The sequence below is a fragment of the Danio rerio genome, chromosome 7, assembly GCF_049306965.1.
Source record: "Danio rerio strain Tuebingen ecotype United States chromosome 7, GRCz12tu, whole genome shotgun sequence".
In the NCBI taxonomy this organism is placed as follows: Eukaryota; Metazoa; Chordata; class Actinopteri; order Cypriniformes; family Danionidae; genus Danio; species Danio rerio.
Genome location: NC_133182.1, coordinates 25,721,791 through 25,737,362, shown reverse-complemented (window position 1 = coordinate 25,737,362; position 15,572 = coordinate 25,721,791). Strand labels below are relative to the sequence as shown.

Sequence of the window (15,572 nt, the reverse complement as noted above, 5' to 3'; positions counted from 1 at the left end):
CTTTATAATTGATATAAGTGTTTAATAGCCGCTCTGTTCTATTTAAGCATAATTGCCTTTTCATTTGCTGTTGGCTTCAAGCCTCTAAACTTGATGGTAAGGGCCTGTCCTGTCGGTGTCACACGTTTTTATCACGTCTCAGTGTAATTAAGTATAGATGTGTGAGGAGAATGGAGCACAGACTATTAGTGTATCAGCATATGTTTTTGAGTTGTTTGGTCCACAAAAACGGCAGTAATGAGACAAAGAGATAAAGGAATTGGTTCAGATGATTTTCTTGCTGATTTTGATGCTAATGGCTTCAAACTAAAATGTCTGGTGTCGGTAAGACCTTTATTTTTAATAAATGAATACTTGTTTTCATCAAGGATATATTAAATTTAATAGCCATCACAGGAGTAACGGTAACACTTTACAATAAAGTTGTATTATGTTAACGTTAGTTAATCCATTTACTAACATGAACAAACAATGAACAATACATTTATTACAGTGTTAGCTCATGTTGGTTAATGTTAGGGAATGCAAATACAATCATTGCTAGTTTATGTTAACTCACAGTGCATTAACTACTGTTAACAAGTAGGGCTGGGCGATATAGCAAAAATGCAATCTCGATAATTGTTTTCCAAATTGAATGATAACGCTATATATTTCGATATTCACTGTTAATGCTTCCAGGTTTAAAACGTTATCCCAATAATGACTGAAGCCACAAAAATTAGAAGGTCCATTAAATGGCATAACATATTTTCGGCCGCTAAATTTTCAGTGGCAAAAAATTTGGTACATCTCTAATACCAACACACTTTAAGATTTCATTGCTGCAGATTTCTGCAGTGTGATTGGCTCTCAGAGTAAAATGTTCAGAGATTATCACTGTTTATCATTTATTTTAATAAGCCATTTGTAAATGTGTAACTATAGTTATTAAATGCTACACTAGTAACCTTCATCCTTCATCTTAGTTACATCACATTAACTAATGAAACCTTATTGTAAATTGTGACTGATGTCCTGACATTTGATCCTACCCATCAGATTTGTGCTGTCACATGGATCATGCCAACGCTGGTGCTCAGCTTTAAAAAAAAAAAGTGTAACTACACATCGCAATAGCATGTAGCACAAGCTTTGTGATTGGTTGGCTTGGTATTGGTGACGAGTGTGGGTGAGAATGAGAGTCGCGCGAGCCCAATGGAGCGAGTGTTTTCATAAAGAAGCTCCAGATGGAAACTTTTTTTTTGTGTTTACCTAATGATTAAAGTTGTTGCACGTCTGCCGGTTCCCACCTGAGCGAGTCTTAGCTACATGTACATTTAGGTAGTGTTCAGAAAAAACAAAACACCCGCGAAGAAACTTAACACAGAGCAACATAAAAACCTACTGCCAGCTAGCATTTCGGAAGTGTTATTGCAGAGCAACACAAACAGCATGCAGAAGTATAAATGCACGGCAAAGCGTAAGGCAGGCACCATGGGTCAAGGCTATCACTCAACACAAAGTATTAACAAACCTTTATGCTACCATCTTGATGTCGTCTCTGTGTTATTGAGTGGAAAGCAGATCCGTTACATAACACTGTATTTGAATGGTTCTGAGGTTGGGGTTAGGGATTAGGTAGGTTAGGGCAACATTTTATCTTCATATCACTCTACTTCACATTACAATTCACACTTGTAGCAAACTCTGAAGGGTAGCAAATTGCATCATCAAAACGTGCTACTTGCTTTTTGAATATTAAGTAGGACAATCAGACAAGGTAGGACAAATCGACAGAACGATGGAATAAATAATTAACATTTAAACAAATATTTAAAACAGATTAAAACAGTAGTGTATGTTAAAAAAAATCCAAACAATGCAAATATTGAGGGTTTGTAAAGGCGCCGATATTTAAATCTATCCAAAGCATGCCTTGTCTAAATCTTTGAGATCACACTGCACAATCAATGCATACACACACAGTTTAAAGCAGCCTTCAAAAGGACAGTTCGCCTAAAAGCGAATGTTTATATTACAAAGGGAAGCGTTAAAACGTGGCTAATCGATCATATTCTGTGCAGTGAACATTTTTGTCACCCATTCAATCACGGTCTTGTTGCCCTTCAACAGTACATGCACTTTCTGCAGCGATGTTCTGGCAATGCTTTCTAGACTATTCAATATTCTCGCTTTATGTTTCTGATCAAAGAAGAGTTGCAGCTAATTTCATCACTGTTAGCTTCTTATAGAGCGTATGGTGGAAGGTAAAACAAACTGTATCTCATCTACCCTGAGTACATGCCTGCATTCTCCAAAAGGAGCCACAGGTTCATTACAGTCTGCGAGTGTAATGATGATGCAAGCGGGAAGCCACTGCTGGTGCCAAACAAAGACCTGTATTCCATGCGGTGAGACTATAGACAGACAGTGTTGCAACAGAGTCAGATAATGAGAGAAGAGGGAATCGAATGATCTTGAATGATCTTCTATATGTATGCTACTGAATTAGTCATGCAAATGAGAAAGATACACGCACAAAGAAAACGACAGAGACTAAATGGAATGCAAAGCATGCACACAAACACCATTACAGCTACTTAGCCAAGGAAACAGTCCTGTTCCCCTAGAGCAATGCAAAATAATCAGAACAAACTGTGTCCGGCAAACTTGTAAGGGTGATGTCATTTAGTGACTATGTGGAGATTTCCATTTCTCATTGTTTTAACTTGTTTTTTTTTTTTTTTGTTTTTTTTTACATGTAATCTTCGCTATTCTACTTCACTCTCCCGTGGTTTCACAAACAAGGTTTAAGGCAAGTCAGGATTAAATTGCATGTTTGAGCTGTCTCAACTCAAAATAACTTGCAGTGAGATGTCTTTAAACATGTCAATGTAATTTTTATTGTCTCCAGGTGCACACCAGTAATATTTTTCTAAGGCCATTTTTTTATAAATGTGTCTTAAATAGCCTAATTAAACTAAGGCCTAGTCCTGGCTTAATCGAAGCCCTGTTTGTGAAACTGGGCCTCTGTGTTTTACGAATTAAAGACTGCTTAAATGGGTCATTAAGTGCCCTTCTATTTATTCTGCAATATTTTCTGATATAAAAAAACCCAAATAATGTAGAAATTATATGCTGTTTACAGTACTGTTTTGGCCCCTTTCATCTGAACACATTTTTGAAATGTTGTCAGGTTGTCAGCTCAATTATAAACATTCAATAAAACGTTGAATCAAATTTCGGTCAGAACAGTTGTGTGCCCACTAATGTCATTTTCTGGATGTATGTTTGACAGTCTACATCTTCATAGATAGAAGATATTGACAGACAGAACCAGTGTCCAAATAAATCCAGTTATTCATACTTATGTGGGGTGCCATTATTTTCGCATCAAAGCGCAGCATTATCTTTTAGTTTTATTGTTCCTGAAAATCCAGCAATTGTGCTTGGTTTGTCAATGAATCTGCAGTAGACTGAAGTGAACAAAGGACCAAGATCTTACTGGCGCTATCAGAAAGAACTACTGCTGGGATCAGAAGCCATTCAAAGACTTTCCACATTTTGGCATTGGCCGCATCTTGATGTTTATTTATTTTCTCCTTAACACCAATCCAATATCTACAGATATATTCAGAGAGAGATCCGGCAAATCAATATACAAGATTTTCTTGTATACAAGTCTAGTCTTAAAGACAAGTTGGAGGAGGAACAACTTGGTATCTTCAAATTACCTAGCCTCATGTTTTTGAGCTCTTTGAGGAACTGAGTCTTATTGTCAGAGCCATCTTTATCGTTTGGATTCCGACAAGACTTGCTTTGCTTCTCATTATTTGCCTATTGTATGCATAAATGGCAGGGTGGAGCTAAAGAGACAGTGATGCAGGAGCAGGAAATGATATTCTTCTGCGGTGACCGAATTTAGCCAGACTATTACATATTAGAGGTACATTCAAAAAAATGATTTATCAGAAAAAAAACTGACAGATTGGCTTCATTGTAAGGTAATAGACTAACAAGAATGTTTTGAGTTGACCCTAAAGTCAAGAAAGTTTTGAGTTGACCCTAAAGTCAAGAAACTTTTGAGTTGACTTTAAGTCAAGAAAGTTTTGAGTTGACCCTAAAGTCAAGAAAGTTTTGAGTTGACCCTAATGTCATAAAAAAAAGTAAAGGTGGATTTATTTATTAATTTTTAACAAACATCAAAGGATGCTAACATATGCAAAACAACAAATAAGATCATCCATTTTGCACCAAGGATGGCAGCACATCAAATGAACTATTAGCCTTATTCACCCTCAGTGGATAAGCAATAACATTGAGAAAGAGAACAACTCTACTCAGAGCTTTGAAACCAGTCATAAATTTCTCACATATCTGCACAGAAACTTGGCTGCGGTTGTTCCCAAATCGGTGTGTGGAGAGTAAGCAACTTTTTAAAGCATTTTTTTTTTTTCTTGCTGCTGATGCAGCTAAAATCGTTCACCAAATGAATGATGTTCCTTTGGGCTCTCAAGCCATAACAGATGCCGAGTTCACAGGGGGCTTTACAGTAGTTGATTGTCAGAGGTAAAGTAAGCAGTCTCTATCTTTATAGCCTTCACGTCCCCTGACGTTTTCTCTAGTGCCGGCATATGTTTCCTTGTTGCCAGGCTCTGCTTCTTGGATTCATTCAGCAATTTAGGCTTCCACATTTAGACTTCATTTTCTCATTCACTGCTGTGCCACTGATTTTGCTTTCACCTCACACACAAAAAAAAATCAGGTGCTTGTACACTTTCTTCAGCGTGTCAAAGAGACGCAGGGGTTTCCGGTGAGAGTCACTTACAAAGCTCGGAGGTGAGTGTTCTCTAGTCTAGTACCTCTGACTGAGTTTTTGTGCAAAGTGTTGGAGGCAGGAGAAGAAATGACTCGGGCCAGTATTCTGAATGTGCTCCTGTTTGTTTTTCATCCCTAGGCAACACTGTTATTTCCTGATGAGGTCTTGCCTGATCACAGTGACGCAGTTTTTCTCTCCTCTCCTCACCTTAACTCGCACACTCTGTCCTTCTCGCCAACTGACGCTAACTCAGGAAGCCAGTGCGATAACAGAAACACATGAGGGTTTCCCTCCATGGGCCAAGAGCCCATGCGTTTTCCTCTCATTCACCCTTTCGTTTTCTCAGTTCCTTTTTTTTACAAATACCAAAGATCTTTGCTGAAACTAGCAAGCTTTCTTTGAAATATGCATAAAAAGCTTAAGGTAAACAAGACTAAAGATGCCCAAGTTGGAAAGAGACACTCTGTAAGCAAATTTAAAATGTATTTTTTCTACTAATGTTGACAGTTTGATATTGATCTACTAAAAAAAAGTGTTTAAAGACCACAAGCTATGTATTACAGAATGTATTACAGAAGATGCTACCTTCATTACATGCATTAAAGCTTTAAATGGACCCACCCATTAGGGATAGAGAGTTCATTAACCATTACCTACCAAGACTAAACAAGCAGACAAACTTTTTTTATTACCAAAATGATCAAATCTGCTAAAATGTTTGAAATTGCATAGTCTAATTCTTACAATTTAATAACAAACCTGTATCTTTTATTTTTAAACAATAAAAAAAGTCATAATCACACAGTATGTATCCCAAAAAATATGGCTTCTTCTCAAAATAGCAATATTCAATTAACATATTTTCATGAATTATCCTTCATTCAACTTTCAAAGTACTCAAGCCCATGCTAAGCATAAACACTTATGCCAATGAAGAAGAAATGTCCATGTACTGCCACAACAAAACATCTGGCCTAGGACAGCGCAACCTTTCTCCCGTCTTTCTTTGTCTAGATGAGAATCACTTCAACACCCTGCTATCTCCATCTCTCCCTCCCATCCTTATCGCTCTCCTCGATCCACCATATGGCCCGCTCTGCAAATCAGCACAATTTCATCCTTGTCTCCTCACGAAGGAAAAAACAGTTCCTCAAGGTGATGCACTGAGAACGATTCTTAGTTAGCGAAGGAAAATGACAGAGCGATCGTACTTTGTGGTATGAGGGTGTGCTGAGTCTCTCTTTGAAGACTGCTTTTGAACTCACAAACATCGCCTTTCTACAAAGAAAAAAAAAACCCTCAGAGTTAAATTCCTTCACACAAGCCCTGACTCAGTGATCTCATCCAGGAACGTCGGTAAGATAAAAGTTGGATGTGTTGTTTTAAACTTTCACCTAACTTTGAGGTGAGATCCAAGTGTATTCACAAGTGCTGCTCGCATTACAGTGAAGCGCTCGGTGCGTGCACGAGATCTGAAGAGTGGCGCGCGCATTCCACTCCGGCCCTTTTATTCATCCGTCAACAGCAGCTTCAAAGAGCACTGACTCATTTGGCCACAGATCAGTTCAAATTGAGTGGAGCAGAAAGATCCGGTGCGGGAAATCTACAACTCTGATTCTAGATGCCAGAGAAACAACAAGCCTAACTCTGGATTTTATACATTTAACCTTTCATCAACATATTTATTACTGAAATACTGGTTATACACCAGTCAAAAGTGTTGAAGGAAGTCTGTTCTGCTCACCAAAGTTGCATCCAAAAATACAATAAACAATATTTCTATCTAAAAAAAGATTTTCTGTGAGAATATTTAAATGTTTAATAGATTTTGTTGTGTTTTTTCAGCCTTGTGAGGAAAGGAGCAAAGAGTTGTCTTGGACCAGTGTGCAGGCTATATATTATATTACATTAATTACTTGTATTACTATTTTATTACATGTATTAGGACTGCACAATGAATCATTTCAGCATCAATACTCCAATGTGACCATTTGCAGTAGTCACATCGCAGGTTATACAATGTCAATCTTGTGTTATAATGTAGCATTCAAATTTGTTTTGAGGCCTGTGAATGTATAAAGATTTTTAAAAACATTCAGGCGCAAGAAATTGTACCATTTGTAACTTTAATAACGATTAAATTAATTGTATTTTTCCATTATACTGTAACTGAATAAGTTATCTGGTGGAATTCACCATATCGCAATATGTATCGCAAAACATCAAAATATTGCAATGTTAGATTTTTTCAATGTATCGTGGAGCCCTAACATATATGATGACTTTAGACAAGACTTTAGCTTGTCTTGTCTGAAAATACATTTATTTACCAAGCTTCTTTCTCTTAATGACCTAATTCAAAAGATCAAACCCCTTAACCTGGGATCAACTAAGTTAGTGGGAGGGACCACCAAAAAATAATATGAATAATTCATGATTGGCTCATGTCAACAAACGGCTTTCGTTCACGGGTCTGATTGAATCAGCAACAGCATTACTTCATATTTTATTCACAATCACATCCAATTATTCTCTCACATTTATCATTTGTCAAAGCTTGTCGATTCGAGGAAACTCCCGACTGAACTTAAAGGGAAACTTGTGAGACTGAGAATATGGGACTGTCCAGCTGTGATAAACATGCAGTATCTGTGGAAATTCAATAATAGCTTGCAGAAATGCGTTTGGGCAAATCCACGACAAAGCGAAAAGGCGAAAAGGGGCTGCGCGTAAATCGCACTCGTTTATTGATTGACAAGAAACTGAATTACATGGGATCTCAAGCGTGTACTAAAACAAACAGACAGACAGACAGACACTCTTGCGGTTGTTTATGTGGAAAAACGTCGATCCACGCCGCCTTCTAGTCTTTCTTATTCTGTGAGTGAACGAGCCCTCCGCCACCTTTATAATCCCATTACGTATTCCGCTATAGCGCGGCTTAATCCTGGACACACTGGCAGTCCTGTCCCACATTTCAGCCACCGTCTGTCTCTCTTATCTCTCGGCAATCCACATTAACTGTTAAACACTAGGCTTAAAGGCAGCCGCAATTCCGACAGTGAAAACTCACATTATCGCTCATTTTGCGATGATTTACACAGCGCCCGCACCCGCAGCCCCGGAGCCGCGCTCTCCTCCGAGTCCCCCAGTTTTCAGTCTTTTGTTAGCGAGCGCAGCCCCGCTGAGGGTCTGATAAATGCCATTTCATTCCAACAAGCAGACCACATGCTGCTTTAGCAGTGTGAGTCTTCTACCTCTCTGACTCTGCGTTGCCTTTAGTCGTATGTATGAAAACAAAGGGCTTTGCCAATCGGCAAGTCGCACATGCATCGATAAAGCAAGGCACCCGTTTAAATGACTGAGCTGATAGGATATACAATCTCTGAACCTGCTATTCTCTAGTTTGTCAAAGCAATCTGCTAGTGTTAAGGTAAGCCTTTCAGCAAAAATCACAAAGAAAGTATACCATAATAATCACAATAATCTAGAAGTAGCCTACTTATTCCAATAGAGCCTATTCAATTCGCCACCGGTAATTCCTCTATTAGCCACTATACCATTAGTGACTAATAACCCCTCAGCTGATAATAGAAATAAACTGCACGCTTAGTTCATTAGGGATCTATGATGCAAGTAGCGACTATTCATTGGGGAGTTATTAGTAAAACTGAATCGTTACTAGCAGGCTCATTAGAAAGACAGGTTACCTCCTGTATAACTCAGCTGCCACCATCTCATTTCAGATGCAATGACTAGTCGGAAAGGTCACAATAAAATAAAAACGACAAGCAAAAATATGAATTGTGTGGTAAATGCAACTTGCTCAGAATGTGCGCGTAAACGAGTCGGACAGAGCCAGTTAATCTTTGATGCAGCCCTCGAGCTTGTCATCTAATCTCTGTCTGCCTTATCTAACGCACACAATAGCCTGGGATTTCTCTACTCAAGTTTCCAAACTTCACAGTGGACCTCGAGCGTAAGAGCAGGGGTGTTACAGTTTAAAAGCAACCCAATGCGTAAAAACAGGCCAGCGTGGAGATGCGTACGAGGCGCGCGCACTGACAAAGTGCAACACATAAGCTGTAAAAGCTGAACATCGATTCAAAGCAATCCAATAATATGAAACTCGTAAACTCACTAATGGGTCCATGCGAGGTGATTCTAGCCGCTGGGAGACCAGAAGCATCTTGGAGTGCGGGTAAACCACGTAGCCACTGTTAAATCCACTTTGTTTCAGTATGTGTAAACTGTCTTACAAAGAAAAGCCTGATATGGGAGTGTAATAGAATGTGGTTAATTGAAGTCTGGAAATGCTGCTTATCGCCCAGTCTCGTGCGCGATAAAGCAACGTGGAATGATGAGAAGCGCGTCCGAACGCGGGCTAATCTGACATTCCGCTCAAGCGTCAGTCAGGTTGATTCTCTTGAACAGGGACTAATAACACAAACGTCTGTATCAGCTCTCGCTCTACACGGCCACTTACGATCAGAGAGCTCTGTATCTTCCTGACTGCTGGGCGGAGTCAAGCCGGCCATAGGACGCGGTGTCACGGAGGAGGAGACGCAGATGTTCCGCTCCGCTCGCCGTCTGCGCTTAAAGGGACATCGCTTCACTTCCCTCCACAGCGACTCCGGTTGGCGACTGTGTGTGTGTGTGTGCTCTAGTTTACACGAGCACGGGCTTTTCACAGTAGTGCTGCTGGGGATTTTGATTCACCCCTGTGACTAGAAGCTTTTAAATCTCTTCAGCAGCGTGTGTTTTCCTTTTTTTTCTTTTGCGTGTGAGTTACTGAACAATTCACACTATTCCGAACCAACAACAAAAAATGTAAAGGCACATTTAAAAAGAAGAATCATTTAAGGGGACACTAAAAGACTGTAATTATAAAGTTTATAATCATTGTAATCAGGGATTGAAATGTATTTTAAAATAAAATACGAAATACCTCAGTTTTACATGTTTAAAAATGAACTTCAAAATACAGCAGCCACACATGTATCAAAATAAAAAATATTGTATTTTGAAAATACTATAAAATACTTTTACAAGGGAGCATGACATTTCTTCACCTGCTTTCTATCAATAGACCTATTGGATCAATCCCTTCATCATTAAACTGACTTTGACAGAGTTAAACAGTGTTTGACAGCAACAGTGCTTCTCTCTAAACAAGTTTAAGTCAGCTTCTCTGCCAACTTATTCACCTCTAGTCCTGTACATGAGGAGGTATTCATAAAAATGTAACTTCTGTTTCTCTTTGATTTTAGTATAGATTTTTATGCACATTTCATATACAGAAAGTCCTGTCTTGAAGATGATCTCTTTAATCAATGTAAAAAAAAAACGTTTAATGCAGATAATAAGTTGGTAGGACTATATCTCTTGATTGTGAAAAGTTGCCTCTAAAAAAAGTTGTATTTTTCAAAAATGTTTAATTCAAATCTCTACTCACTGTAAAATCACAATTTCTGAAAACCACTAAAATCTCCAGTTTAAGTAATTTCCAAAAATCATGTTTTTTTTTTTTTGCAATTGTACTCTTCAATACACAATATAAAACATGGTAACTCAAAAACAAAATTTAGCTATCTGTTTTTGCTGAGTTTTTGACCAGTCTATAGACTGGAATATTATGAAATATGTTTGTCTCATACTGAAAAACTATGTCAAAGTTTGTAATTAACTATAAAGAGCACCTGCAGATCAGCTACTAACATTTGAAATAGCTAATGAAGTTTTGTATGTATCACCACTGTAGGACTTTTTGTTGTTTGACTTATTTTGAGTTGCTCCCGATTCCACCTTGCTATTTGTTGTCCGTTATTTTCTTTAAACAGTATGTGAGGCATCATTTCCATCCATACTCCAAGCAATGATCAACTTCTTCAATATTAATCACTTTTCTAGTCTGATCTCAAGCTTAGGCAAATAACTAAGAAAACACCAAAAGCCACATATTTATGATGTCATCATGTAGACTTCATATAAAGTATTTTACAGTATTTTAAAAATACTACAAAACTACAAGACACTAAATTATTTTGATTTAAAAAATATAAACCAATTTTTATCAACACTATCAAAAACAAATTGCAAAATACCATTTTGTACAGCCCTTGTAATTATAAACTGGTATCTTTTTAATACATTTTCTTTTGTAATGGAAGTTTCATTTTTTCTGTTTTTTTTTATAAGAGTCAGAATATGTTAATATATTTTACATAAATATTGTTTGATTTTATTTTATATTACAAAAGTTTTTTGAAACAATAAAGTAGACACTTGCAATATGTTTTCTACATAAATAAGGATTTTACTCCTCCTCCTCCTCCTCCTCCTACTACTAGGGTTGCACAATTTTTAATAAAACATGATATGCAGTAGAATGTCAAATAATGTGATATTAAACAAATAATGTGATAATATATGCTACACTGTAAAACATATCAGTTTCCATATTTTGTGATTTAAGTGTTTTCCGTTAATTTATGGTTGTGAGTTGCATTTTGAGAACCTTCATCTCTGCTCTGTATTTATAAATAAAAAAGAAATAATAAACAGAGGAATAAGTCTTCAAAATAACAAAAAAATGTACAGGCAGTTTATTACAAGGCTTTTGTACCATAATATACAACACCAACCCAGACAATATATCACTTTACACCATTAAAAATGTTCATAAAAGTCACTTTTTTAACTTTTCAAGGTTAAAGGTTGTTGGAAGAAAGATCAAGGTCCCATAATACAATTCAAAAGCAAAAATAAATGTGAAAAAATAAAAACATGAATCACAAAATCACAAAAAAGGCTAATTTACAGATGTTTTTTACAGTATAAAATGGTATAACCAACATCAGTTTTTATATTATTTCAGAAAAAAGAAAACAAGCGAACATCCATGTTTTACAGTTGCATAAAATAATTACAAAATGTAAATAAAATAACAAAATTAATAAGTATTACCAATACTGTGTACAGCAAGAACAAATAACACTCTAAAAATGCTGGGTTGCATTAACCCAACATTGGGTCAAATATGGACAAACTCAACCATTGTTAAAATTTCAATTAAATATAAATTCATTCATTCATTTTCTTCACGGCTTAGTCCCTTTATTAATCTGGGGGCGCCACAGCGGAATGAACCACCAACTTATCCAGCATTTATTTTACGCAGTGGATGCCCTTCCAGTTGCAACCCATCATTGGGAAATACCCATACACACTCATTCACAGTCATACACCACGGACAATTTAGCTCACCCAATTCACCTGTACCACATGTTTTTGAAAACCGGTGCGCCCAGAGGAAACCCACGGAAACACGCAGAGAAATATTTTAATAACATTTCTTAACCAAGCTGTTGGGATTGTCCATATTGTCTCAATGTTGGGTTAATACAATCCAGCATTTTTTAGAGTAAACAAAAACACTTTAAACAGAGCGCAATATTATAAGCTGTCTTAATGCTTTCTTAACATGGCTTGATTGCTTGCTCAAATTTCAGCATCCATACTAAAATTGTTTCAGATTTTTCTCCAGAAATCCAGCATCTCCACTCTGCTTGGTTTCAGAGCTGCACACTGGACTGGAACTACTGTACATTCCTTGATGTTCTGAAAAGTCTGTCATTGGGTGTGCTAATGATGAAGATATTTTAGTATTAAAACACATTTATTGCAAACCATTTCAATATGTAAATTACGATATGGAATAATTTTGTTATACAGATGAAGTCAAAAGTTTTAATAACTGATTTGTTTATCTTTGCCATGATAAATTAAATGAACTTGAACATGATGACAGTACATAATATTTGACTAGATGTTTTTCAAGACACTTCTATACAGCTTAAAGTGACATTTTAAGGCTTAAGAAGGTTAATTAGCTCAAATAGGCAGGTTAGTGTAATTAGGCAAGTCATTGTATAACGTTAGTTTGTTCTACAGGCTATAAAAAATATATACATATATACATAAAAATTAAAAACTGTTTTTATTCTTGCTGAAAAAACAAAACAAATACGAATTTCTCCAGAAGAATATATATTATAAGATTTACTCTGAAAATTCTTTGCTGTGTTAAACATCATTTGGGACATATTTAAAAAAGAAAAAAAGGGGCTAATTCTGACTTCAACTGTATATTGCGCAGCCCTAACTATTACAACTATCAATATTAAATAACTTATGCATGCACCAAATTGGGAAGTCTTTGTATCACTTTTGGTATCACTCCATCTGCAGCTTTCCTCACTGTGACTGTCATGGTGGAGAAAAAACCTAGTTCACCATGGCTGAGAGCTGAACTCTGCATTCAGATAAAGTGCTCATTTCTATTCTAACAGGCATTTCTTTGTTCAAAAGTGAAGAATTCTTAGGAATGTAGAAAAAAGTACTTTGAAAACTGAGCTTGTTGCACCAGTTTTTATTCAAAAGAGAGTCAGGCAGGTGAACGTATTTACATATAACCTCTAAAACAGTCTCATATCAATAGTGGCACAAACACAGAAGGAGAAAAAGAGTGCTCTAATCCTCTACTTGCACCTGGAGTCAAGAAAGTTTAGGTTACACACACACATACACACAGAGGAGGCCCCCCTTACCCACCCAGCTCATTCAAATACAATCCTACAATACAAAGTTAATCACTTTTCATGTTTTGACAAGCATTGGGAAGATACAGCCCCTAGAGCATGAGAGTTTAATATCAGCTTAAAACACTTTCAATTGTACATGCTCATCTTTATCGCAGTTCTCTGTTTGTACTTTAGATATAATGCAATGCTGTTATGGCAGTGCATATGGATAGGCACACACAGACACACACAAACATACACAAAAAAGCGCAATCCCACAGTGATAGCAATCTCAAGCATTCAGACACTCCCTGCAACTCCTTCATACGCATCAGGTTACAAATGTGCTAAACCTCTTCTTCACCCTCCAAACCCACCCCCTTTTCTCGTCCTGCATCCAACTGCATTGTTGAACGTTCCAACTCATACATACTAAGGCTATCACAATGTCGTACACAGCCAGAGGGAGAGACTTTGTGTGTGTGAGAGAGACAGGGCTGGATAACAGGAGTAGTCTAAACAAAAATGCTTCTTGCATCCACGGTGTGTTCATGCACTGATGTCACTCATTCCAGTTGGGCTGACATCAAGGTTAAAGGAACATTCCACATTTATTTGAAAATAGGCTCATTTTACAACTTCCCTAAAGTTAAACAGTAGAGTTTTACTGTTTTTGAATACATTCAGTCAATCTGTGTACCTGGCGGGAGCACTTTTTAGCTTAGCTTAGCATAAATCAGATCAGATTAGACTATTAGCGTCTTGCTTCAAAAAGACCAAAGAATTTCTAGATTTTCTATTTAAAGCGTGTACTAAGACCAACAGAATAATGAAAATTTTCTAGGCCTATATTTCTAGAAGCTATACTCTCATTCCAGTGTAATAATCAAGGAACTTTGCTGCGGTACCATGGCTGCAGTAGACACAATGTCAAGCTATACCGGCCTAGAAAATAGCTAATTTATTTTTCCGTTGGCCTAAGTACATCATGTAACAGCCTGATCTCACAAAGGAAAACATAACTATTTTACTATTTGTCAGTTTAGTAATATGTAAGAATTCGTAAAAGTTCAGTCAGCCAACCCCGCCCTTGAACCCAACTGGAGATAAGCAAATCTTACTAAACTGTACGAATGAGATCGTACGATTTCATAAGAATTAGCCACTAAATCAAAAAGTTACGAATTGCCGTAAGATAGTGTTGGATCATGTAACCACAGAAAAGTCAAGCTTTTAAATAAAGATTATGGAAATTCTTTGTTAATTTTTGAGTGAGATGCTAATGATCTAATCTGATTAAATGATCTATGCTAAGCTAAGCTAAACGTTTTCCTGCTAGACCTGGAAATAAACAGAACAAATTAAAAAAATGGTAAAACCCAACTGTTTAACTATGCAACTGTAGAGAAGTTATAAAACGAGCCTATTTTCAATAAGGCCTCATTGATTTACATTTTTTTTGGAATTTTTAAGCATTCGTACCCTTAATTTCTTTGTCTTTCCTCTACAGCCTCATACAATCATGCTGTATCTGTAAAATGGATGTACAGTGCACACACATATAGGCTGACTCTCTCTTTCCTCTTTCCTTCTGTCTCATTCATCATCTGGACAGCTGATACAGGCAAAATGCTGGTTACATTTTCTCCGTTCGATGCCTTGCGAATTCAATTAAGCTGATGATTGCTGAGTAGAGTCTTAGAGAGCCGAAGTAACACTTCAGCGCAGTCGCACACAATACACATGCATGCAGACAAGCGCTGCATGCCTTTCTAGGCACAATGCACCTTATAAAGAATCATAGTTTGAAGACCATGTACTCATAATACCATACACACAAAAAATGCTGGGCTGTATTAACTCAACATTAGGGCAAATATGAACAAATACGAACAATTAAATTTAATCCAACTGTAGGGTTTGTCCAAATTTGACACAATGTTGGGTTAATACAACCTAGCATTTTTTAAAGTGTATATACAATAACAGAATAACATAACAAATAAAATGAAAATAAAATGTATACAGGCAAATTTAAAGTGTCTTTTCATTAATGTTTGCAAAAATATGGGTAATACACTACCTGACAAAAGACTTGTCATCGATCTCAGTTTTAAGAGCAACAAATAATAACTTGACTTCTAGTTGATCATTTGGAAAAGTGGCAGAAGGTAGATTTTTCAGATGAA

The 15,572-nt window shown here is 36.9% G+C and overlaps 1 protein-coding gene across 2 annotated transcripts in view; it reads right to left on the bottom strand.

Moving 5' to 3' along the window:
- The window catches only part of si:ch73-211e3.1, a 116,382-nt gene extending 107,105 nt beyond the window's left edge, over positions 1 to 9,277 (bottom strand). For both annotated transcript variants that reach the window (XR_012383292.1, XM_073908431.1), the window contains exon 1: positions 8,943 to 9,277. Coding sequence is in view for 1 of the 2 variants with exons in the window: in XM_073908431.1 (XP_073764532.1) it covers positions 8,943 to 8,990 (48 nt within the window). In the remaining variant the exon portion in view is untranslated. The remainder of the gene's footprint in view (positions 1 to 8,942) is intronic.
- Between the last annotated feature and the right edge of the window lie 6,295 nt (positions 9,278 to 15,572).